This window comes from Molossus molossus, unplaced genomic scaffold, assembly GCF_014108415.1.
Source record: "Molossus molossus isolate mMolMol1 unplaced genomic scaffold, mMolMol1.p scaffold_m16_p_17, whole genome shotgun sequence".
NCBI classification, from domain to species: domain Eukaryota; kingdom Metazoa; phylum Chordata; class Mammalia; order Chiroptera; family Molossidae; genus Molossus; species Molossus molossus.
Genome location: NW_023425352.1, coordinates 13,660,690 through 13,686,597, shown reverse-complemented (window position 1 = coordinate 13,686,597; position 25,908 = coordinate 13,660,690). Strand labels below are relative to the sequence as shown.

At 50.5% G+C, this 25,908-nt stretch overlaps 1 protein-coding gene across 12 annotated transcripts in view; it reads left to right on the top strand.

Annotated features, from left to right (window-relative positions):
• Positions 1-14,022, top strand: part of TCF7L2 (transcription factor 7 like 2) — a 189,661-nt gene extending 175,639 nt beyond the window's left edge. For 3 of the 12 annotated variants that reach the window (XM_036264598.1, XM_036264597.1, XM_036264596.1), the window contains 4 exons: positions 4,656-4,704; positions 5,242-5,292; positions 6,570-6,642; positions 11,829-14,022. In XM_036264598.1, the coding sequence (XP_036120491.1) occupies positions 4,656-4,704; positions 5,242-5,292; positions 6,570-6,642; positions 11,829-12,240 (585 nt within the window). In that variant the 3' untranslated portion in view covers positions 12,241-14,022. Of the gene's footprint in view, positions 1-4,655; positions 4,705-5,241; positions 5,293-6,569; positions 6,643-7,247; positions 7,321-8,126; positions 8,152-11,828 lie in introns of all 12 variants that reach the window. The other 9 variants (XM_036264605.1, XM_036264600.1, XM_036264604.1 and 6 more) reach the window with 7 other exon arrangements.
• The last annotated feature ends 11,886 nt before the right edge of the window (positions 14,023-25,908 follow it).

The window sequence follows — 25,908 nt, the reverse complement described above, 5'->3', positions numbered from 1 at the left end:
ACGGGCCGGAGATCGAACGTGCAGCCAGGTACATGCCCTTGACAGGGCTTCGAACCCACGACCCTTTGGTCCGTGGGCCAACGCCCTAACTGCTGAGCCAATCCGACTCCCTTCTTATACTTTCACACACATGCTTGTTAGTCTGCTCTTTGCAGTGTGGGTGAGGGAGAAGGAAGAACTGAGACCGTTGGGCTTAACTCCCCTGTGTTCTCCCCTGCCCCTCCATCTGCCTCCAGGTGCCACCGCCCCTGGCTGGCAGCACTGGGCTGTGTCCTCTTGGGAGGTGGAACCAGAATTAGTGCTAGTGCATCCCCATGGCACAGGGCTCTGCTCAGCGCTCTTGTCATCCACAGAGGGTCCTGCACAGGGTCCGAGCTGCTTGCGGCCTTTCCACTTGTCCTCAGCATGTGGGCAGTGGGGCCTTTCTGTGGGAGTTGGAAGGAAGAGCGTGAGAAAGTGACTGCTCTTCCACAGGCTTGCAGCCCACCCCCCGCCCTCCAGGGGGCACCCTCCAGCCCCTCCCCCCACCCCCACCCCCACCCCGGGGGCCCTGGGGCTTCCACAGGGCAGCGGTCCTGTTTCAGAACAGCTGCTCTCCAGAAGTTCTTAGAGTTCAGCTCCAGCTTCTACCTGCTGCCAACCCGGTTCTCGGCGTAATCTAGAGTGGTACCACCAAGGGAGCCAGGTGCTCTGTGGATCCCATACCCCAGCAGGCACTTGGGTCCCAGTCGGGCCTTCAGGTGCAGTCGTGCCCGGTGAGCAGTGCACAGCTGGGTGTGGTGGTCTCGCTGTGGGCTGGCACTGGTGCCCCTGGAGTGGGAATCTCCACAGAGGCCCACGGCCCACTTGTGGCAGCTTCCACACAAGGCTGAGATGACTGACTCGATTGGACGAGGTATTGGCCAGGGCTTTTTGTGAATAGAAGAATAGCTTTCCAGGTTTGAGAAGGCCCGTGAGGCACTTGAAATGACTTTAGGTCTGAGTGTGGTGTAGGAGGGGACCCCGACAAGACGGAAGGGTTGAGAGGTAGACCTGGGTCTGCAGCTCTGGAGCCAAGCCCCCTGTGCCCTGTTGCCAGGTGCCTGTTCGAGGGGCGCAGGGCTCATGAGTGTGAACGCACCCTGCCCCTTCCTCCCTCCTCCTGTTCCTCCCTTCCCCTCTTCCCCATTCCCCCTCCACCCCGCCCCTCCCTCCTTCCTGTTCCTCCCTCCTTCCTGTTCCTCCTTCCTTCCTCCTCCCCATTTCCCCTCTTCCCCATTCCCCCTCCACCCCGTCCCTCCCTCCTTCCCGTTCCTCCCTCCTTCCTCCTCCCCATTTCCCCTCTTCCCCATTCCCCCTCCACCCCGTCCCTCCCTCCTTCCTGTTCCTCCCTCCTTCCTGTTCCTCTCTCCTTCCTCCTCCCCATTTCCCCTCTTCCCCATTCCCCCTCCACCCCGCCCTCCCTCCTTCCTGTTCCTCCCTCCTTCCTCCTCCCCATTTCCCCTCTTCCCCATTCCCCCTCCACCCCGTCCCTCCCTCCTTCCTGTTCCTCCCTCCTTCCTCCTCCCCATTTCCCCTCTTCCCCATTCCCCCTCCACCCCGTCCCTCCCTCCTTCCTGTTCCTCCCTCCTTCCTGTTCCTCTCTCCTTCCTCCTCCCCATTTCCCCTCTTCCCCATTCCCCCTCCACCCCATCCCTCCCTCCTTCCTGTTCCTCCCTCCTTCCTGTTCCTCCCTCCTTCCTCCTCCCCATTTCCCCTCTTCCCCATTCCCCCTCCACCCCATCCCTCCCTCCTTCCTGTTCCTCCCTCCTTCCTCCTCCCCATTTCCCCTCTTCCCCATTGCCCCCTCCACCTCACCCCTCCCTCCTTCCTGTTCCTCCCTCCTTCCTGTTCCTCCCTCCTTCCTCCTCCCCATTTCCCCTCTTCCCCATTGCCCCCTCCACCCCGTCCCTCCCTCCTTCCTGTTCCTCCCTCCTTCCTCCTCCCCATTTCCCCTCTTCCCCATTCCCCCCTCTTCCCCATCCCTCCCTCCTTCATCCCTCCCTCCTCCACATTTCTCCTTCCTCCCTCCATTCATTCATTCCTTCCTTCCTTCCTTCCTTCCTTCCTTCCTTCCTTCCTTCCTTCCTTCCTTCCTTCCTTCCTTCCTTCCTTCCTTCCCCCCCTCCCCCGAAAACAGTCTGTGGATCAAGAATCAAGACTTGAAGCTTTTATAAATTTGATCGTGACGTAAACGTGTTAGTATTTTTTAAACTGCTGACATGGAGGTTTACATCCATGTCTGGTGGTGTAAGGTCCAGAGCTCTCCTGGACAGCTTTCTGGGCTGACCGCGCAGCTCCTTCGCCCTCCTCCTCCAGCGCAGCGGCGACAGCCCCCTGTGGCGGCTCACCAGAGCAGGAGCGCTGGGACAGTCGCGGTGGGGCTGTGGGGAGGACACGTGGGTCCCGCAGGGACCTCGGGCCCCGGCATTGTGTTAGAGCACGGGTGCCTTCCACGCGACTAGAGTAGGTAGAGGAGAAACCCCAGGCCATTTGCTCATCCTGAATCTTCCCCACCACCATATTTCAGGGCTTTTCCCCCCTTAAACTTAGAGAATGGGGTGTCTGCCTCCCTGAAGCCACATCTCCCTCTTTGGTGACTAGTGTTTATTCAATTTCTTCGTGTCCTTTTCTGATTAAACAGTTGCTGCCCTTCAGCTCCTTAGTCCATACGATCCTTCCCTCGGTCATGGACGTCAGTTACCTGCCCTGACAGCTTCCCACGGGCAGTGAATTTTCCGCCCTTCTAGAATCTGTTGTGGGAGGTTGAAATCAGTGAAACTGTGTTAAAGACGATGGAGAAGCCCTTGGGTGTGCGCATGCGTACAAGCCTGCCTGCTAGTGTTCACTCCGGCTCCTAAATACACGGAACCAGACCCTCCCTCCGTTCCTCCTTCCCATCCCTCCTTCCTCTCCCTCCTTCCCTCCTTCTTTCCCTTCCCCCCACTTTCCCTCCCTCTTTCCCTCCCTCCTTCCTCTCTCCCTCCTCCCCTCCCTCCCTTCCTCCCTTCATCCTATTGTATATCTAGGCACATACAGTGTTTCCATTGGAAACAGTGAGCTGAAGGCCAAGACAAATCCCAAGTGTACAGGCCGGCGACCTGGGAAGGGCCTGCTCTGGAGCAGCGGGCTGACCGCCTAGGGTGCGGCTAAGACAGTGGTCCCTCCTCCCTGCTCCTGGCGGGCCTTCCGCGGTCTCAGGTTTCACCTGCCACAGGTTTCACCTGCCACCGTTCTCTTCTCTTCTGGACTCGATGTCAACGTACTGTGAGCCCCTTAGGCAGAGGTGGCGTTTAGATACCCAGAAGCAGGAGGCCGTGAGGCTGTGCCTGGGTTTGCGACGTTTCGGGTACACCAGGCAGCGGACCTACGGCTAGGACTGGCCCTGACGGGGTGAGGGAGAGAGCTTCAGGTCAGACTCCCTCCTGTTCCCACGCACAGCACGGCCACTGGCACACTGTCGAGATCTCAAGGAGGATCAGGCTGGAGAATGGGAATGACTCCATGCAGTGCGCCACCCATATCAATTAAAAACCTTCCTCAGAGGGTAAGGCAGTAAACGTGTCGGCAGCATAGCTTAGTGGGGAAGGGCTGCCCCCCATTTGTTAGCTTTGTGATCTCCGGAAGGTGATGGAACCCCTCTGTGCCTCAACTTCCTTATTTGTAAACCTGAAACGGTGATAATACCTGTTGTGTAGGATTGTGTGAGGATAAATGAGTCAATATAGATGGCACATAGCACGTGCTCAATAAATGTTAGCAGTTACCACGGGACTGTAATAATCATGACATCAGCGGGGAATGGAGGAGACAGCGTCCCTTCTTGTCTGGCTGTCCACTCAGCAGTTTTAAAAGGAGCTCAGCCCTGGCTGGTTTGGCTCAGCGGTTAGAGCGTCGGCCTGCGGACCAGAGTCCCAGGTTTGGTTCCCACTAGGTGCACTTACCTCAGTTGCAGTTTGTCCCCGACTCTGGTTGGGGTCATGTGGGTGGCAACCAGTCGGTGTGTCTCTCATGTCAATGTTTCTCTCTCTCTCTCTCTCTTCATCCCTCTTTCCCTCCTGCTCTATCTGAAGATAAGTGCAAGAAAATGTCCTCACGTGAGGATTAAAAAAGAAAGGAGCTCAGATGGTTTCTGGTTCTGTGTCACCTTTATTATTTCCCGTTCTGTCCTTCGAAACCAAGGCCTGTGCTACAGCTCTAAGAACCCTACCTCAGCTTTGGATTTGTTTCGGAATGAGGACCTTTGGTCTTAATGAGATTCAAATAAGGCAGAAGGCAGGGAGGCCCTGAGTCCCCACGGCCATCTCCACACGCCTCTGCCCGGCCCTGTCTGCCACGCCTCCCAGGTCCTCCTCGCCCCTTATGGAATCAGTGCCCTGGTCAGGTCTGAGGATGGACACGGTGTGTGGGAGGGGACTTGCCTTTCCCCCGAGTCCTCTGCTGCTGGGCGGGCGCCCTTCCGGCGGGCGCACGGTTCGTGGGGGTTCGGGGAGTGGGGGTTGGAAAACACTCAAGCTGTGGGTGTGGATGGAGAGAGCAGTAGGCTCCCCTCCTCCCGCCTCCTTTCCAGGTGAGCCCCTCACCCTCCTCCCATCTGTTCCTTGAAATAATTCCCTGTGTTTTATCTGTTCATCTAGGGGAAGAAGAAGAAGAGGAAAAGGGACAAGCAGCCCGGGGAGACCAATGGTAAGTTGGAATAATGAGGGTGCAGGGCGGAGCGGTACTTGAGGACCACTCTTTTATGTCAGGCTTCTGGGGGGGGAGGCAAGAGGAACTCAAGGCCAGGACATTGTGGGGGAGCCCATCTTAGCCAGCCTTTTTGTTTATGCATTTTAATTAATTGCTTCATGCCTGCCCTTTTAAAGCTAGTAACATTTATTGTTGCATGAAAAGCACATTGTAATCCTAGCGGAATGTGTTTTTAAAGAACCGGAGAGCGGGAGGCATACCTTTGCGGGATGTCTGCAGTCTGCTTCCTGTGTCTGAGCAGGGCGAGGGCGGGGGCAGGAGGGGTGCTGGGTGTTACCTGGGCTGGACCTGGATGTTCCGATGCATGCCTTTACAGTGGTGAACTGCACCCGACTTAAATTAAGGAGGTTTGTCATTCTCTAGCAGAAATTAGAAATACTGCATAGGCAATCTCAGTGGTCCCTTGGAGAAGGCCAGGCTTCGACAAAACAAAAACATTTTGAAGGCTTTGTATAATTTGTTCTTTTTTTTCAGAACACAGCGAATGTTTCCTAAATCCTTGCCTTTCACTTCCTCCGATTACAGGTGCTAATGTCATTTTGAGTCGTTAAAATAGTTGCTAAACTGTTTTTAATTTTTCTTGCCATTATAGTTTGATTAACATTAAACACGTATGACATTTGAACATTCTTTAAAATGATCATCTACTTGGTTTTGTATGTTTCAGTAGAATATTTTTTTCACTTGCTTTTGTTGTTTTGGTTTTTATTTTTTTAATTTAACTTTTGCTTTGTTTATTTATTTATTTTTCCCATAACAGTTGTTTAAGCAGTGATGACAGTGATCTAGACTTGAACTAACTGTGCAAATTGAATATGCAGTATTTCTTTAAAAGAGACTGGTTAAAACCAAAAAAATGGAAGGAATTCAGTCATAAACCTCCTTAATCTAATGGCATTTTTTTCATTGCTCACTAAGTTTTCTCACGCACGCATGCCTCTGCAGTATGATTATTTTTTCCTTCGCTTTTTTTTATTTTAGTTTTTTTTTCTTCCTTTTGCTTTTCTGCTTATGATTTGCAAGCCCACTAGCCTTTTACTGACGGTACCTGCTTCAGTGCTATGAGCTTCCAACTAACTCGTTAACAGCTCATTTACATAGCCTGTTCACCTTTCTCTCTTCCTCTCTCAATATTAATGAAAGTAGATTAAACAAGAAAAGATGAACATTCCAAAAGCTGCAATATCCCAGTACCACAGCCCTTTTCTTTCCTTATTTCTTTCTGTTTTGTTTCATTTTGTTCTGTTTTTATTTGTAGTATTTTTCTTTTTTTAAACTGTTGTTGTCTGAGAAGAAAAAAGCATGTTACAAACTTAATTCCCTCCTTTGCTTTATTTTCTTCTTTAAGAAAAACAAATTGAGAAAAAGAAAAGGAAAAGGAAAAAAAAAAAAAAGAAAAGAAAAAAAAAAAAAAAGAAAGCAGAACCCAAACTGGAAAAACATTATTGGAGAGTTAGTTTCAGGATCTAACGTCCCTGCACCAGCTCCACCGAATCTGAGCCTCAGTCCTTCATGAAGGGATACTGCAGCTTTATTTGCAACAGCTAATTTCACACGTTGAATAAGAATGTGATTTTTTTTACTTTTTTTTTTTTCTTTTTAAAGAAAGTTAAAAATCGAAAGTCGATATTTTGTAATTAGTAACCAGGTCATTGATTTATTCCCTTTTTTTATTTTTATTTTTTTCTTATTTGTATCTTTCTCTTTTCCCCTCCCTCTCTCCCTCCCTCTCTCTCTCTTCCTCTCTCTCTCCCTCTCCCATGTCCTCCTCCTCTGCTCGCTTCTCTCTTGAACTCATTCAGACCTGAGCGCTCCTAAGAAATGCCGAGCGCGCTTTGGCCTTGATCAACAGAATAACTGGTGCGGCCCTTGCAGGTGTGTATAGATTTCCCAGATTCGCTGTGCTGGTTTGCAGCTGGTCTCTTCGGTCCTTTCCCCTCTCTGGCCTGTCGCTTTGTAGCTCTGTGTGTGGATCTTAGGGACACGAGGGCGTGGGACACTGCTCTGTGCGGGACGTGCTCGTTCCCCGCTGCTGCTAGCCAAATGCCACTGTAAAACAGCATCACTGCCTCCGCGGTCAGCGACAGCAGCCCCAGCACGCCCCTCCCGCGACCAAGGTCTGCACCCTCCTCATGCCGGCCGGGAGGGGCTCAGGGACCTCTACTGTGACCCTGGCCTAGGCAGATGCCACGACGTCACCTCTCCCCCCTCTCCTCTCTCTGTTTTGGTTTTTTTTTTTCCCTCGTTGTTTTTTTGGTTTCTGGTTGTTGTTTTTTTGTGCGTGTGTGTGTTTTATCGTTTTATTTTATTTTTTTCTTTTGACTCATAGAAGTCCTTTCCTTTCATGCCCTTGGTGAGGGAAGACAATCAGTAGAGCCCAGGTGATGTAGAAGACAAGTCAGCTGTAGCTGAGATTTCACATCCAAATGAGCACGACCCACCATTGTGTTGTATTTTTTGTGTTTACCTTATGCTAACAGATGCAAATACTCCAAAGAAGTGTCGGGCACTGTTCGGGCTTGACCGACAGACTTTATGGTGCAAACCGTGCAGGTATATGACCACTGCGAGGCCTTTGGGAAAATCAGAGCATCTGTCCTTCTGGTACCTTAGTGTGTCGATACACTTGGACCCCATTCCCGTCTCTCCCCGCACTGGCATCGATGGCTAATGATCCTCATTCTTCAAAATTCCCTTGCTAATTTTATGCTCTCCCCACTTTCTCTTCCTCTCTTCCCACTTCCTCTTACGAAGAACAGAACCCTGGTGGTAGGGCCTCGCCCGCAACCCTAACAGACCAGGACGGGCACTTGCCCTTTTGCTGTGACAGCCAGCATCCTGGCACCGGCCCGCCCCACGGTGCTTCCGTGGCTGCGTGCTAGCGTAGAGCGAGCTACCGTGGGCAGCAGTAGCGTTCGGAGTCAGGACACTGGAGAAGTGCTCTGGGGCAGGCTTTTTTTGGTTTTGTTCTGTTGTTTTGTTTTATGTTAACAAACCACATCTGTCCAGAGGAGCTTGGCTAGCGGGCATTGTTTTACAGCGCCGCACAGAAGCGTGGCACTGAGCGGCGTGCACCAGCTGGCAGGGCTGCGCCGGGAGCCGCGCAGGCCCACGCTGCAGCCCTGCCAGCCTGCAGGAGGCGACACAGCTCTGGGAGCGAGAGCACCGCTCCCACAGTGACCGCAGTGTCCCGGCCCAACCCCCGCTTCCACCTGCAGGCTTCCGCCCCACCTGTAATTTTAGGGAAGGCGTAGGTATTTCCTTCTCGGTGGAGGGATGCCGACTAGTTCTGTCTCATTTCCTTTCCTTTAATGACCACCTTGGTTAAATTTGTTGTTTCTTTGTTCTGATACAAGCAGTCTTTGAATTTGGAATATTATGATGGTAGGTATCTCAACACCCAAACACGCCTTTCTGTGTGTGGTGCCTCCCTTGTCACGTGACCCTCTCCCATGCCTCTGCCATGTGTTCCGTGTTTAGACGTTAGATCAGATGTCCATCCCATTACGTGCATGCCCACGGCTCTCCTGTGTCTTCTCCCCGTCCCTGATGCCTTACACGAGATTGGCGAAGTGCCTGGCATTGACCACACCCGTAGGGGAGACAGGGCCTGAGTCTTGGTTGAGAGGGAGCCCCCCCAGGCAACCCTCCTCATTGCGTGAGGACGGGGCCTCCTGAGCACAGCCGGAGAGGGACTCAGCCATTCTCTGAGACGGCCGTGGTCACGGAGGTGACAGGTACCCCTTCCACACGGTCCTGGCGTCCGTGGGACAGAAAGGGCTTCATGATGAAGTTGACGAAAGTGTTAGGTATTTAATTAGGGCTAGCCTGGAAGTCAGGAACTCTGCCACCCTCGCCGTCCAGGCAGTGGACTGTCAGATTTATATGGCGAGGAGGAAGAGCCTGGCTGGGGAATCCCACCGAGGGCCCCCCAGGGCCGAGGGCAGCTCCCCTGAGCAGGGCCCGCCCTGAGGGTCTCTCCTGCTCCGGAGCCCCGTGACCCCGTGCACACCTTGCACCGTGGTGTTGCCTGGTTTGTGTATTTATTTCGTGGGAGGTGAGTGGTGGCACGTGAATCCCCTTTTTGTTTTGGAAGCAGTTACTGCGAGTTGACTTAGCTCTTTGGGGGGGGTGTTGAAAGTCAGTCGTTACTGACATTGACTGCAGGACATGTCCTCCCCAGACACAGCCCCCACGTGGCTCCCGGCTGGTGTGCTGTCTTCTCAGAGACTAGGATTTTTATGACGTTTTTACCCAAAACAAAAACCACCGAAGACCTTGGTAGCTGCTTCGCAAGCAGGGTTCCCAGCGTGCAGCTCTGGCGGCGGCCGCGTGGCGGCGCCCTGGGTGCCGAGGCCCGTCCCGTTCTTCCGCCCAGCCCCCTCCCGCGGTCCTGTGGCCGCTGCTCTGTTGGGGGTGTTTTTCATACCCTCCGAGCTGTTGGGGGATACATTTCTGCTCTCTTAAGGGTAGAACTCCCAAACAGGATCTTTTCCTTTCCGAATAAACCCAGAAGAAGCTAAAAATGGATTTTTAACAGGCCACCCCTTGATTAGAGATGGCGCCTAGGGTAGGGGAAGGTAAGAGGATGGGTTTTGTCCCTTTTCCCCTCAACTTTTCCACTTTACTTTGCCAGGATCTGGCTTGATGCTAAATCAGCAGGACAAAACGTGTTTTAAAAAAGAAGAGTGCAAAACAAGGCATTTCCGCCCGTCAGAAATGTGTGTTCTGCCTGCCATTTGCCCAGCCACCTGCTAGGAGGAGCGTCACTGTCCTTCATAGTCTTCATGTCCCATGATCACATGTCCCCACGCATCCCCACAGCACGGAACGTCCATGTCACAAGGCGGGCGGGAGGGGTGGGGAGCACTAGAAATGCTCCTGGCCAATCAGGGCTCCTCGCTCGCTGCACAGGGTTTCTCGTTTTATTGGACATTTGAGGACATTTTTAACAAGACTCTGTTTGGAGCCCACCAAGTTGCTTTCCCACCTTTCACTCTGCCCTAACAGCTTGGAGTGCTGCTGGATGCCCTTCCTGTCCCCTGTCACCCCTCTCTCCCACCCCCCCCTTCTCCCTGTTGCTTTCTCCATGTTGTGTGTGCCCCCACCTCCCCTCCTCCCATTTTTAAAATGCATGGACATCTTAGTTTTCTGAACATGTTTTGATCTGCAGGCTAAGGTGGTTTAAAACTCTGAGAGGCTTAATTATTTATCTTGGGCTTCTGGGATGGGAGCAGAACCCACAGTCCATTTGTCTATCCCAGAGGAGAGAAAGGAACCGTGTCAGTTTGAAGGTGAGGGGGCTGCCCTCACTCCCCTAGAGCTCCTTCCAACCCAGAGAGGGGATGGATAGACCCCAAGCCACCTGCTCATGGGTCCCCACCTCTGGGAGGCAGGGAAGACTGAGCATGTCCCTCCCGTTCTTCCCCTCCCCCGCCCTCCTCCTGCCATCACGCTGAGTCCACACCCCACGCACTCAGGGGCATGATCAGACAGCTCTGGGCACGGGCCCAGGGAGTAGCTCATCCCGCCCCCTTCCTTTCAGAAGCCAGTGGCATCTGACAGGGGCTGCCTTCAAGCAGGCAGCATCTGAGTTGCTTCCTAGCGTTGGAGGCCAGCCGGAGCGCATACCTGTTTTCAGACGGAGTGTTATGAGCCCGACAGACACCAGCAGTGTTGTCTGACCACCTTCCTCAGAGCAGCACATCCCCTGGGTCCGCAGTATTTTCATGTAGCACGACTGGGCCGATCCCAGGATCACCTTTCCTACCCAGTATTAATCCGGTGGGGCTGGGACTAATAGTAGGAGAAGCTTTGAAGTCACATGCTCAGTTTCTTGAATTGATTTCCCCAACTTTTGATGATAAGCAAGAGAGGCTCTGAAATTCTCATTCCTATTCCTCACATAAACAGGAAATAGAAAAGGGAGGTTCTGGTTTTGGTACAGGGCAAAAAAATGAGTCTCGGTGGTTCAGGTACCAGTCAGGATAACCCAGAGCCAGAAGGTCTGTGCTGTGGCCCCTGGCACTTCTCTGTCCTCACTTCCTTGTGACCTGCTGCGCCCTCCAGCTACTGGCCTCGGCCCCTCCATGCCATCCTCACCCTCTCTCCTTTCCAGCCTTCTCACTCTGGGGTGGGGGAGGGGAAGACCCCAAATCTTTAAAAAAAAAAAAAAAATCAAGTCTGAATCATAATTTAATCCACAACCTGCAGGCCATACAACCAGTTATTCTCGTTCCTTTGGATCATTTTCTGTTTTTCTTATTCTTCCCCCTCCTCCACCTTTGTTTATCCTCTTCTACCTGTCTTTTGGTGGTTTTTTTGTTTTGTTTTTTTTTTAATTTTTCGTTTTTGTTTTGTTTTTTTTTAGTTTATTTTATTTTTGTTTTCCCCCTCCTCTCACCTGATTCTGACCTCTCTTGATTTGGTGTGGTTCTTAACAGACGAGCCCGGCAGCTCTCTGGGCACCAGCAGCCTGGTGGTGGTGGTGGTGTGGTGGTGGTGGTGGTGGTGGTGTGTTGAAACTCTCAGCCTCTTGCTAGCGCTGCCTTCAGCTCTGTGGGCTCAGTAGTCAGCATTTTCTAAGAGTTTCATATTCATACGAGGTGCCTGGGAAGGAGCCCTGTCTTTCTCTACACACACACACACCATTGGGGGTGGGGTGGGGGTGGGGGGTGATGATGGGAGAGGGGGAATGTTTAAGCCCAAAGAGAAATACGTTTTTAGTTCATCTCACTGTCCAACAATTTTCTGCCGCCACCTACAGGTGGCACCTGTGAGTCGCTCACGTACCTCTGGGCAGGGGTGGGTGGGGTGCCTAGTGGGGTACCTAGTGGGGTAGGGGAAGCAGCGAGGTAGGCAGTCCTGTAGTTAAGTCTTCTGCTCACCAGAGCGGGCGTGGGCGTGGGCAGCAGGTACTGAGCACGGCACCTCGTGGACTTTAACAGAGGTCTGGCCACTGGGCGTGCCGCCCCCTCGGGGCACCGTTAGGTGACTTCAGCGTGACTCTTCCCGTGGCACCTTTGCCCGTTATTCACAGAAACTCTCTCCCCTGTTTCTAGGAGAAAAAAAAAGTGCGTTCGCTACATACAAGGTGAAGGCAGCTGCCTCAGTCCACCCTCTTCAGATGGAAGCTTACTAGACTCGCCTCCTCCCTCCCCCAACCTGCTAGGCTCCCCGCCCCAAGACGCCAAGTCACAGACTGAGCAGACCCAGCCTCTCTCGCTGTCCCTGAAGCCCGACCCCCTGGCCCACCTGCCCATGATGCCTCCGCCGCCCGCCCTCCTGCTTGCCGAGGCGCACGGCAAGGCCGCCGCCCTCTGTCCCAACGGGGCCCTGGACCTGCCGCCCGCCGCGCTGCAGCCGCCCGCCGCGCCCGCCCGCGCGCAGCCGTCGACCTCTTCCTTACATTCCCACGGCGCCCTCGGGGCGCAGCCCCAGCCCCTCTCCCTGGTCACCAAGTCTCTAGAATAGCTTTAGCTTCGTGAGCCCTGCTTGTTTCGTGGAGTGCTTCAGTTCGCGTTTCTTTCTTTCTCCCCCCTTTTGGAAAGGTTTCGTTTTGTACTCTTTAATTTTGTGCCACGTGGCTACATTAGTTAATGTTTATCGAGTTCATTGGTCAATATTTGACCCATTCTTATTTCAATTTCTCCTTTTAAATATGTAGATGAGAGAAGAACCTCATGATTCTACCAAAATTTTTATCAACAGCTGTTTAAAGTCTTTGTAGCGTTTAAAAATAAATAAATATATATATATATACATAACTGTTATGTAGTTCGGATAGCTTAGTTTTAAAAGACTGATTAAAAAATAAAAAGGAAAAAAAAAAAAAAGGAAGCAGTTTCGGAGCAGCCCTCCCGAAGGGGTTGGTTCTGTATTATTTGTATTAAATACGAGCCTGCGAACCAATCATTCACATCCCGTCTCCAACCCAGGGCACCCCGCGCCCGGTGCCGTCACTTTCTTTTCTGTGTGAGACAACTTTTATTGTGATGTTACTTGTTCTTGTTTAAATGTACAGAAGCAAAGGGTTAAAATGTGTTAATATACCTTGTCCCATGGTGTTGTTCTTTTGGGGGGAGGGATGCTACTCAACAATGAATGGACTCACAACGCCGTTGGACCAGTAGTATTTATTGCTTTAGAGATTGCTCGTCGAACCTGTACGTTGTCCCTTTTAAAATATGTTTTCCTTTTTCTTGAAACTGTATAAAGTCTTTTTTCCCCTTAGCATCAGCATCTTATATATAACAACTCATTTGTACAAGGTTTTTAAGTTTATATATAAAATGTGTATATATATTTTTTTGTTTCCATTTTCGACTTTTTTTTTTTCCTGTATGAAATCCAGATGCCGCCCAATGGACATGAATAGTTGCATTAAAGGATCAGTAGCATTAACAAAAGTTGCTTTAAAAGCCATTATGTGAAACAAGACTTGAAAATTAGTGAGGGAATTTTAGCGACGCTGTACGAGCAACGGTGGGAACCGTCCTGTTTCCCCTTTGAACTCACAGTCGAAGGCCCTGCACCCGAGGACGCGGACTGACTGTGCAAAACTTTATGTGCCAAAATTCTCGGTGACTCCAGCTTTCTCCCTCTTTTCGATGCTGTAATTTTTGTTCATCATGTTTTGCTGTGATGTTACATAGGTAGATTTGTGTGTAGTTTTAATGTCACCTATAACAAGATGTGTTTGGTAGCAGATTGTCCAGAAAAGCATTTTAAATGAAGAGGTATAAACCCTTAAGGGCCAAAATTCTGTATATTAGATTACTCTTAAAGGAGAAACCAGCTGCCGCTTTTATGTACACGTACGACATACAAGTAGGTAGCAAACTTTAAAAATAAAAAAAAAACCTAGGCATGTTGATGTTGCAAAATGCTGTATAAAGCTGAGACCTGTTCATGCGGTGCCACTGTAGTTGACATGAGCGATTGTGAAACTGTCTCCGACTTTTCTCTGGTTTATTAAGATGCTAACTATAACACTTTTTTTTGTGAATACTTTGAATGTTTCCTAACAGTTGTGATGTTACTGTTCCGTTTTATGCTCTTATTCCAATTTCATTTTCGATGGTTTGGAAGCCATTTTTGTAATGAATAAATGTTCACGATGTACAGTATCTGTAGCATGCCGTGCCGGATTAATAAAGCAACTTAGTGTGTGCAGATGAAGGCTGATCGCTGCTTTCTGTGAGTCGCATCTTATCTCCGGGGAAACGGCGTCTGCCTTCACTCAGAGATGTATTCCCCAGCTGGAACCTGAGGCCCGTGGATGGCATGGGTGGTGGGTGGTGACTTGGCTACCAGCACCGGGTCTTGAACTCCTCTGAGGGGTTGGTTCTCCCTCACTCGTGTATTTGCAATGCCTGTTTGGCCTGTTTTGTGTACTGTAAGTTTATTTCTGAAAGTAAAGCAGTTACAGACCACATGTGACTCTTCTGGTTATGAAACAGTCGCTCGGGTACAGCCCGGTTGTCCCATGCCCAGTATCGAGCCCAGGGGATGGGTTCTGGTTAAGGAGACAGTCCACCGGCAGTGGATGGAAGGAACCACGTCATTCCCCCTGCAGGACCTACGTTCTCGCAAGAGGTGCGGGCAGGTCGAGGTGCCGGGTGCCCACCCGAAACCCCTCTGGCAGTGAGCAGTGGTTGGGCAAGCTGCTCCTCCGGACGCTGGATCGAGGCGGTTCACCCAGGGGTTTGTGTGGAGGAGTGCGTGGGACTCAAGTTCCTGGGCTCTGCGCTGGCCAGGGTGCGAGGTCATCACCAGTGCTGGTCGGGCCACGATAAAGATCTTCCCAAGGTTTCTGTGGCGTTCCCCTCAGGCCGACTGGGCTGATGATGCATACGGTGCTCACTTCCCTGGGACACCCAAACCTTCCCGGGTGATTTCAGCGGGTGTGGAAGCTGTTCGTGTCACTGCCGCTGTCGCTCAGGGTTACACAGCGTGGGGGTCAGGAGCTTCAGGTCTGTCCGAGGCTCTGCTTTGCGCTGCTACTTCTTGCTTTGCAAAATCTCGGTATTTGTTTTCGCTTTTTGCTCTGGATTCCCGGGGAGGAGTGGTTCTGGGCGTCCGTCCCGCTCTTACTGTGCACACTGACCCCCGAGTGCCCTTTGGCAACACCAGGAAGGACAGTACCTGGCAGCGCGGAGGGAGCTGAGCAGTACCTGTGCGTCTGCTCGCTTCATCCCACGCTGCCACCCGAGGGGATGTTCTGCCCTCCGCCCTCTGCTTTAGGTCCTGAAACCTGCTTTAGACACTCAGGGTTTGTGTCCTGTCCAAGGTCACATAGCATGTAGGCTGGCGGAGCTGGGCTTTAAAGTAGTCTCTGACCCGAAGCCTGTGCTCTTAGCACAGTTGTGCCTCCTTGCTAGTCAAGGTGGGCCTTCTGCGGACCTGATGGGACAGCCCTGAAGCCCTTCTTGGTGCTCCTCCTCCGCTCCCCACACTCCCCCTCGAGCGAGGGACAGAGGTCAGCTTCCCGACAGCGTTCTTGCTTTTCCACATTCGGATGCTCTTCTCCTGCACTCCACTCCCCACCCTCGGGTCTCAGAGGGTCTCAGCGGAGACACTGCGGGAGACGGGGCCGGCTCCCTACGTGCTCTAACAGCTTCCCGTTCTCCCCCCTCAGCACCCTTGCCCAGTCATGTCACGTTGCGCCAGCTGTTGACACTTGGGGCTGCGTAATTCTTAGTGGTGGGGTGCTGTCCCTTGCATTGTAGGATGTTAACATTCCTGGCTTCTCCCCACTAGAAGCCAGTAGCCCCTCCCCCACCAGACATGCCAACCAGAAATGTCACCACACGTTGCCAGATGTCGCCTGGAGGTCAGAAGCTCATGGTTGAGCACCATTGCACTAGGGAGCCCTCCAGGAGGACAGGACCATGGCTGTTCTGTTCACTCCCGTACACACAGTTCTGGTTCAGTACTGGGCACCTGGGGGTGCTCCATAGATCTGTTTGCGAGAGAAGGAGTGAACAGAGTTGGCCAAGTCAACACCTGTATGCCGGGAAGCAGGAGAATGGAAATCTTCCATAAGCCTTCAAATTCTGTGTAGTCAGGACTTCCGAGGTGTCGGTGATTTCCGTCACCCTGTCAGCCATGCGGGTATGTAACTCAGTGTCCTTGTTACAAAGGCCAAAAGGAGAAGCCAGGTGGCAGTAGGGCCGGTCCCTCTGCCACCAGCCAGCACGCTCATCTCTGTAAAATTCAAAACAGTAGACCGCCTGGCCACATGCTTACTGTCCTCCCTCCAGCATTCGGTACACTTCAGGGACCTTCTTTACACCCTAATATGGAGTCCCCCCAAGCTTCTCATTCTCGGCAGTCCAGGTTCGAGTCTCCCAAATAGCCCAGGCCCAGGCCCTTCAGCACCCCTGTGTCCATCAGTGTGGTGTCTAAAGCTCGAGAGTTTATTTTAAAGGCAGTATCTTCCTATTGCAGCTATAATAAGGGGATCTGAGGGGTCTGGGTACTGCGAGACCCCAGATGACATCCAGGAGCTCGTAACTCCCAGTCTCAGCCATCACTTCCTCCTGATGGGGCCTGGCCAAGTCTGTTTGCACAGGAGGAGAGTGTATTAGTTTCCTGTGGCTGCTGTGACAAAGGAACACAGGCGGGTGGTTCCATCAGCAGCTGTCAGAGCCTGGAGCCGGAGGCTGGACGCAGATGGTCCTCCCTCCGGACATTCTAGAGCCTCGTCTGCTACGTCTCTTCCCGCTTCTGGTGGCCGCCTGCAGTCCTGGGTGTGCCTCATCTTTCAGCCAAACCGCTCAAATCTCTTCCCCTCTTCACATCGCGGCCTTCTGTGTGCCTGTCCCCCGGGTCCCTCTGCTTCTCATGAGGACACGTGTGACTGTATTTGTTTTTTGTTTTTTTTTATCCTCACCCAAGGATATTTTTCCATTTTTTGTACAGATAGAGTGGGAGGGAGAGAGAGGAAGGGAGAGAGAGAGAGAAACATCGACGTGAAGGGACACATCGAGTGGCTGCCACCCGCACGACCAACCAGGGCCGGGGACAAACTGCAACCGAAGTACGTGCCCTTAGCGGGAACCGAACCCGGGTCTCTCCGGACCGCAGGCCAACGCTCTAACCGCTGAGCCAAACCAGCCAGGGCCGTGTGACTGTATTTGGAGCCCACCTGGAAAACCCTGGTCCAGCACGATCTCTAGGTCATTCACTTAATCACGCTTGCCATATAACGAACACAGGTTGGAGGATTAACACGTGGATGTGTATTTTGGGGAGCCACCCTTCAGCCCGCTACCGAGGGTCTGCCGATTCTGCAACAACTGCAGCCTCTGCATAGAACCCCCAGAATGGGCTTTGGACAAGTACTGCGACAGTGATTTCTGTGGTAGGTGGCTTTCCATGCCAGGTGATGGCAGGTGCACTTTACTGTCGTGATGTGAATGCAGATAGCGTCAGCTGGGTTTTTCACCGGGCCCAGGAGTTGAAGAGGGGAAGCATCTGGAAGCCATGCGGGTAACCTGAGCTTGGAGAATCCTCACTGTGTGTCCGTGGGTGGTTCCTTCATCTCTCTGAGCCTCCGTGTCTTCAGCTGAGAAGTGGTGACAGTCGTCCTCGTTCTGACGGACTCTTAGGAGGGCTAGAATGCAGAGTGCCTGGAATAGCAAATAATAAGATGTTCGCGGTTCTCATAAAAGCAGAAGGCCCGTCACAGCTGTTTGTTTCCCCGCCTCTCTCTGGGATTCTGCAGGTCCTGCTCGTCAAAGCCAGGTTAGAGAATCACAGGATCTAGACAGAGACACGTCCTCGTTGTCAAGGGGTCAGTCCCCGGGACGCTGTGACTCACCTACAGTCATTGCCCTTACCTGAAATCGTATGGCCCTAGGAAAGTTTCTCCCACCTTTTGGGGAGCCACAGCTCTGGCTGGGGTGCTTTGTGGGCACAGAAATGTGTTCTTAATTAAAGCCCTTTGGAAAGAAACTCAGGAATAGCCTAAAAGTCTCTGGCAAATGCCAGAACCCGGAGTTGGGAATTACTCTAAAGGAGTCCCACCTGGGGTGGGCTTCTTCATCTCCCATTTCAGATCATGAGTGGCCGTGGCGGAGGTCTGCAGGAGTCCTGGCATGGCCCCGGGGCCAGCAACGACAAAGTCTGGCTCTGGAGCGTGTGGCTTCTTAAAGGTGGCACCTTGTGAGTACACTTGATGGGAGCTCTGAGTTGGCACATTGACTAGTTGGTTGATTGATTCACTATTCATTCAACAACTATTTCTCGAACACCTCTTTGCACCAGGTACTCTGCTCGGCACTGGCAGGAGGGTCTGGGTTTCTCCCACTGAGCTCAGTCCCCCACCATCCTTCAGGGCCACCAACATTCCCGAGGCCTGGACAGCTGCACAGCTGGGAAGTGACTTTATATAAGGATGGCAGGAGGATGTGCTGAAAACTCTGTGTTTCTCGTTTAATCCTAATGGGGATGAAAGTGCTTTTAGGTCCACTGTGCAGATGGGGAAAGTGAGGCTCAGGGAGGTTAAGAGGGTTTCTCAAAGGCACATGTGTGGGCAGTAGTAAGCCTGGGATTCGAACCCAGGCAGCCTGACTCGGGAGGCTGAATAGATAAATACCATGCGCACCTGCTCCTTAGGAAGACACAGACCATCTGAGTAGCAGGACAGAGGCGGAGGGTGGAGCTGATTTGATTCATGGCCTCTGCTATGAACCCGCCAGGTTCTTTCTCGCTGTCTGTGTGCAGGAATTTTTCCTCAGTCTGGTTTCTGTGCACATATTAACCATAAAGACAGCTGATAATTACATGGATCGAGCTATTTTGGACTCAGCACTAGAAGTTGTAGAACCCTAGAACTGGAAGAAAATTAGAAGTAATATGTGTTCCAACACTGTGCATGTATATTATATAAGTCTCTCAGATTGATAGGTTAGGAAATCAATTTAACCGATCAAGGCCAGCATTTTAAAAACATAAAATGGAATGACACAGAATCCATTGCTTTGCCCCTCCTCATATTTCAGTTTAAATGAGGTCTCTGGTATTAGTCAGAGTAGGCTAGATCAGAGATTATCAACCTTTTTCATCTCATGGCACACATAAACTAATTATTACAATTCTGCGGCACATTGAAAAATATATTTTTTGCCAATCTGACAAAATATTTTTTTCGATTCATTTACACGAGATGGCTATTTTGTGTTGGCTGTTATCATTTAAAAAATATTTTTTTTATTGTTGTGTTTTTTTTTAGAGAGAGAGGGATAGAAACATTGATGTGAAAGTGAAACATCAATCGGCTGCCTCCTGCACACCCCCTACTGGGGATCGAGCCCACAACCCAGGGATGTGCCCTGACCAGGAATTGAACCGGGATCTCTCAGTCCATGGGACAACGCTCAATTCACCAAGCCACACTGGCCGGGTGGCTGTGGTCATTTTTTTATTTGACAATCTAAGGGAAAAGAGGTCAGTGCCCCTGACTAAATAGTCAGGGATGGCATGTTTTAAAGATGATTGTGGCACACTGGTTGACAATTGCTGGGCTACACTATTCTGCTATTAACAAACAGACCCTAAAATATCAAGAGCTCACCCAAGACTACTTCTCAGCTGTCTCAGAGACACGTGCCAGCCCCATGGCTGAGGGAGAGAATGGAAGACCACCAGGACATCTTATAGACGTGGCAGTGACGAGCGTCCCTTCTGCACTAGCCCAGGGCGTAGAACCCAGTCACGAGGCCAACCCGACTCCAGAGGGGGCTGAGAAATGTTGAGCAGCACACAGATATGAATGAGCACGAATAACCCGCATCTTCCTTACTGATGCTGCTCCTCTGCACAGCTCCCGTTTGTTCCGTGCGTGACACTGCCTCACGCATATCACACGCGAATGGGAAGTTCCATGCTTCTTTATTTGTTTTTTTTTTGTTTTTTTCTTATTGTCAATTGTCCATTGTCTCCAGACCAGGGGTCATCAAACTGTAGCCTGCAGGCCAGACCAGCCTGTTTTGTAGGGCTGTGAATTAGGAACAATTTTACATTTTTAAAGAACTTGCAAAAGAATAATTATTTTCAACAGAGACTGTTTGTGGCTAATAAAGCCTAAAATATTTACTATCTGGCTTTTTACAGAGAAAGCGGTCACACCCCACCCTGGCAGGCAAGCTTCCGGAGGGACGGTGTCTCTTTGCCTCGCACTCTGTCCACAGAACCAAGAACAGTCCGATACCTGGTAAGTGCTCAATAGATATTGTTAATGAATGAATGAGCTTTATTATTAAAGAGTGTCTTTTGATGAGCAGAATTTTTCATTTTAATCAAGCCTGATTTATAAATCTTTTATGGATGATACATTTAAATCCCACTTAAATACTTTATCACTCCGAATTTATGAATTTATGCAAAGCTTTATTGCTCTACCTTTTTTTAAATTTAGGTCTATGATCCACCTGGAATTGATTTTGGTGTATGACATTGCTATTGGTGTTGGGGTTCTTGGGTTCCCCAAGATAAAAATCAAGAGGAAACTTCCAGACAGATTTGATTAAGCTTATGCTCGAACATACGGGAGGCAGCACAATGGGAAGGAAGTTTCCCCTGAACTGGCTCTGCTTGGCTACTTTTATAAGCTGGGGACAACGAGGGTTTGCACTAAAAGACAGGCCTTTTGAAAATGGCAGGCTTGCGGAATTTCCATGGAAAATCGAGTGGATAGAAGGGAGATAAAATTCCGCTTTTTTGGAGCAGGGAGTAGAGGGTGGTGACGTCCTACGATCAGCTCGTCCTTCTGGCCACCTCGTCTTAACCTGGCTTCCTGGCTACCTGCTCTTTTCCCATTCCCAGGCCCACGTTCCCACGCTGTCTCAGTATGAGGCAGTGGTCGCAGTCCATTCTTGTCTTTGTGGACATGCATTTTACGTAGCGTAATTCAAACGACAGTATGGCTGTGTATCTGTTTCTTGACACTCGATTCCACTGATCTTTTTCTAACTTGGTGCAAATACCACACTGTTGTAACTGCTCTATCTGTGTTATAAGTTTCACTCTCTGGCATATGAGTCCTTCAGGTTGGTTCCCCAAGACTATCATGACTTTCTTGGCCCTTTGCTTCTCCATATAAATATTGGAATTAGCTTGTCAATTTCCACACATGTACACAAGCACACAACCTGCTGGACTTGTCATTGTGATTGGGATGAATCTGTTGTACCATTTGAGGAGAACTGACATCTTAATAATATTGAGTCTTCTAATCCATGAACATGGTCTATCCCTCCATTTATCTAAGTGTTTCTTAATTTCCCTCAACAACGTCATATTAATTTGGTGGCGATGCCATAACAAAATGCCGCAGATGGGATGGCATCAGCAACAGAAATTTAGAATCTCACAGTTTTGGAGTCTAGAAGTCTGAGATCAAGATGTTGGCAGTTTTGGTTTCTTCTGAGACCTCTCTCCTTGGCTTGCAGATGGCTGTAACCTTCACATTGTATCTTCACATGGTCTTTCCTCTGTGTGTGTCTGTATCCAAATCTCCTTTTCTGATAAGGACACCAGGCATATAGGATGAGGGCCCACTGGTATGACCTCCTTTTACCTTAATTACCTCTTTAAGGACCCTATCTCCATATACAGTCACATTCTGAGCTACAGGGAATTAGGACTTCAACCTATGAATTGGAGGGGTGGGAGGTGGGTATGGAATTCAGGTCATAACAAATGTTTTATAGTTTTATGTATAGAGGTTTTGCTCACCTTTCATTAAATTTATTGTTAGATATTTAATGATTTTTGAAATTATAAGTAGTATTTAAAATTGTTTATGTTCTGATTGATTGTTGGTAGTATGTATTATTGTACTTGATTTTTGTATATTGACCTTTTACCCAACAGTCTTGCTAAACTCACATGTGAATTCTAATAGATTAGCTATAGCTTTTTTTGGGTGTTTCTACCCCCACAATTATATCATCTGAAAATACTAGCAATTTTATTTTTTCTTTCCCACCAATCTTCGTCCTCCCTTCCCCGCGTTATTGCGCTGGCAAGAGTCTTCAATAGGATGCTAACAAAAGTGGGATATTGGGCTTCCTGGTCTTTTTTCTGAACTAAGGGAAAAATATTCATTATTTCACTATTAAGTATAATGTCAGCTGTAAGGTTTTGTAGATACATGTTTTGAAATTAGGGAAATTCTTTTTTAGTTTAGATTGTTGAGAGTGTTTATCACAAATTCATCTAAAGAGTCAAAAGGCAAGCCACATTCAGAAGATAATATTTGTAACATTTACCATACAAAGGACGGACTGATATTGAGAATTATAAAAAGTTCCTAAAAATGGCCCTGGCTGGGTGGCTTGGTTAGAGCATCATCCCATACACCAAAAAGTTGCAAGTTTGATTTCTGGTCAGGGCATATACCTAGGTTGTGAGTTTGATCCCCAGTTGGGGTACATAGGGGAGGCAACTGATCGATGTTTCTCTCTCACATCAATGTTTCTCTCTCTCCCCGTCCTCTCTCTCTAAAAACCAAGAACAACATATTCTTGGGTGAGGATTTGTTTAAAAGTCCCTAAAAATCAAAAAAGAAGAATAGCTTTTAATCAATCAGAAATGGGCAAAAAAACAAAACAACAAAAATGTGACTAAGCAATTCACAAAAAAGGATGTCCCCACAGCCTATGTTCAACTTCAGCTGATGATTTTAGCAGCTTCATTCATAATGGCCCCAATCTGGACACAACCTAGCTGTCCATCAAGAGTAGAATGGATGCATAAATTAGGTTTTCATACAGTAGAGGGGCAGTTTTCATCCAAGGCTCTCAAGGTTCCTCTGGATTTTTCTCGTGGACGACATTGGCTCCAGTCCACTGACATGCTGAAGGTGCTGTTGGATGGGGGAGGGGGACAAAAGTCTTCCTGGTTGTGTGTATTCATGACGCAGGTAACAAAAGACTGTAGCTGTGACTATAGTATGGTGTATAGTGCAGGGCCTTGGGGACAAGTCACCCCACAAGTAAAAGTCACGAGACAAGCCTTAGGGGAAAAAGTTGAATGTACCCAATTCACTCATGGAGTTAGGAAGAAATCAGGTTAAGCAAAGCCAACTTCCTCTGGATTCTAAAGGTAGTGATGGTGGCTACTTAAAATGAGCTGTGCGTGCCCATGCCCTCAGCCACATTCCTGTTCGCTTTGTAACTCCAAGTGTAGGAGGAAATTCACAATGGCGTTCTGGACTGGTCTCTGAGGAGAAACAACAATAAAACAGATTACATTTCTATGCATGCGTTTTCAGGTAAGTCCCTCCAGAAACCATTCTGGTATCTGTATTTGTTTTCCAGGATGCAAAGGTTGAAGGGGAGAGTGGAAATGGGAAGTCGTGGGCGTGTTCGTGAGAGCCTACCCTTGGTGTTGGGGTGTGGAGGAGGCTCCATGTGTAGCCCCCGTCTCTTCCTGGGCATCGGAATTCCCAAGAGGGAGGATGGAGACATACGTTCTATCCTTCCGGGTGGGAACGTTGGAGGCGAGAGTAGCTGTTCTGAGTGGAATCAGGCTGCCTCTTCTCTGAGAGCTGGAGAGAAGGACCCGAGGAAGCGAGTCCAGAGGAGGAGCCCACCAGTGTCTTGCCTGAAGCCACACAGCTGGGAGCTGGCAGGGTCTAGGCTACATGCCACGATTCCTTGCAATCTCGACCCGGGATCTTTCCAGTAAGCACCTGCTGCCTCGAATTCTCCCCTAGCTGCTTTGATGTGGGGAATTTCCATCCCGCTGCCGGCTCTGAGACGTGTCCCCAGTCCTAGAGCCGTGTCCAGATTTACGGACTCCAGTGATGGAGGACTGCAGTGCAGAGTTCTCAGAAGTACGGCAGCCACCTGTTAGCGGGCACCTCCGACGTGCCAGGCACCACACTGGGCTCCCGGGCACCAGGCACAGCACGTGTTACTTGATTTGTTCTTCACCCAAATACTGTGATGGAAGTCTTCCTATTTCCATTGTCATGGGAAGAGGCTGAGTAACATGTTCAGCATCAGTTAGCTGAACGGTGGCAGACCTGGGGTTCAAATTAGGCCAATGGTTACGTTCTCTTCCATCACGGAGAGAATAAAAATCGTAAGTAGAAACTGAGTCTGGACATTTCCCTGGGGCTTGGGGAAAGCTGTCTGGACTACCCTGGACTGGACAGGGACATCTTTCCCCTCGGGAGAAATGGGGCTGCCCCTTCGGGAACCTATGTACTGTGGCTGGCATAGCCTTGAGTGAGGGTGGTGTGTGGCAGGCGGCTACTTACTGGCCCTGAAGTCAGGGCTAAGAGGGCCTGTGTGCTTTTCTTCTTGTATCGCAGCTGCCGTGCGCCACGGGGTGGGATCACCGCCCCATCCAGCCCTGGGTGCAACCCCGATGGTGATGCTGGAGGCCAGGTGGATACCAGCCCCCCACGCTCAGTGCGCCTCGCGGGTCGCACCTCTGCATGCCGCTCCCAAGGGGATCCTGGCCAGGCTGTCCGAGCCTGCAGGCTACTGGGTGTCTGAGGACAGGTTCCCCGGGAGCAGACGCCTGGCCTGGGCCGCGGCCCCTGTTCTCCGGGGAGGGGCCAGGCCACCAGGCCACATCCTCTCACCCGGCCGCCCCTCCACCGCCTGCACCTTATATAATGGCACATTATACAACATCGCAAAGCAGGTGGTATTTTTAAAGACAGCAAGTGAGCATTTTTTTGGCCTAAATTTGGGAATGAAACAGATGGATTTTTAAGACTCTGGGCTTTTCCTATGAATAGTAACCGTTGTTCTCTGCTTTTAAACACCAGTTTCAAGACCACCTCCAGCAACCAATCAGCACTCTATTTAATTATAACAAAATTCTTAGCTCTGTCTGCTGCTGCTCGGACAAGTGGGGGGCACTGGATCAATTTCTGGAGCCAGGCGGACTTGCCAACAACAATTTTCCTTTTCCCAGAGGGCCTCAGAGACCTGGAGCAGGCTCCAAGTCCTTCCTCTCCTCCTGCTCGGCGTGGGCTCCCTGACAGCGAGTTTGAAAAGGGTTATAGAGAGGCAGATAAATGCTGGGCTTGTTGCAGCCTTCCTGACAGGCGACCCCCACGCCAGTGAGCTCATGCCCGCCTCATTACGGTTGGTGCCAGATTTTTTCCATTAACAGGTAATTGAGTAGAAACTAAAATAAGCGAAGTTTGTTTCATCCCTTGGATTTTCTTGCTGGGGTTTGAAAGAAAAACACTTTAGCTTCGTTAGTGGAGGAGTGTCCTTGAAAAAGTATTTATGTTTTCCAAGTGATTTGTTGCTTGGGAGGTGTAATTAGTCCGTTCCCCTGGCCTCTCCCTCGGTTCTACTCTTTGAGGGCCACGGTTGTAAGAGAATAGGAGCTGGTTCCCTGGGTCCCGGCTGTCAGGCAGTTTTAGGAGTGGATAGTGAAGTGTGTTCTGTTCATGGTAGTGGCTGATTGTGGTGTCTCCTCTCTTCTCTGAAGTGGGCGCGCACGCACACACATACACACACACCCCTTGGAAAATCACCGTGGAGCCTGTTGATCACGCGGCCTCAGCATGCAGCCCCCAAAGCGCTGCTGTCAGGCCCCGCCCCAGGCGCGTCAGCCCCCCACGCTCACTGTGCCTCGCGGGGTCGCATAGGCTCCAGGTAGATGGTGTCCCTGGCTGAGGGGCAGGAAGCAAAGGGAGGTTTTCTCTCTTTGTGGTTTGCTTTATGGGTGCGCAGCGCAGGTTCCGATTTCACAATTTAATATTCCAGGAGCAGATGTGGAGCGAGCCTCGGGTCTCCGGCCTGCTTTGCATCTCCCTGGACTCCTGTCTCAGCAGCTCTGCCCTCCGTTCCAGGAAGACTCCCCACCAGGGCCGCCCCAAGTTCTCCCTTAAGGCTGGGGCTTCGGATGGTGTGTGTGTGTGTGTGTGAGAGAGAGAGAGAGAGAGAGAGACGGAGAGAGAGGGAAGTAGATGTGGGAGGGGGCGATTCCCATACTTAGGAGTTTTCATTCCACCTGCATCAGCAGAGAATAATGGCCTGATTTCCGTCATGATCCCCTCTGAGATTCGGGTAAGTGCTAATGACCGTCACCCCCCAAAGAAAATGAGCGCGCTTGAATACACAACACCCTGCTTATGTTTCCGTTTCCCGGCCCCCA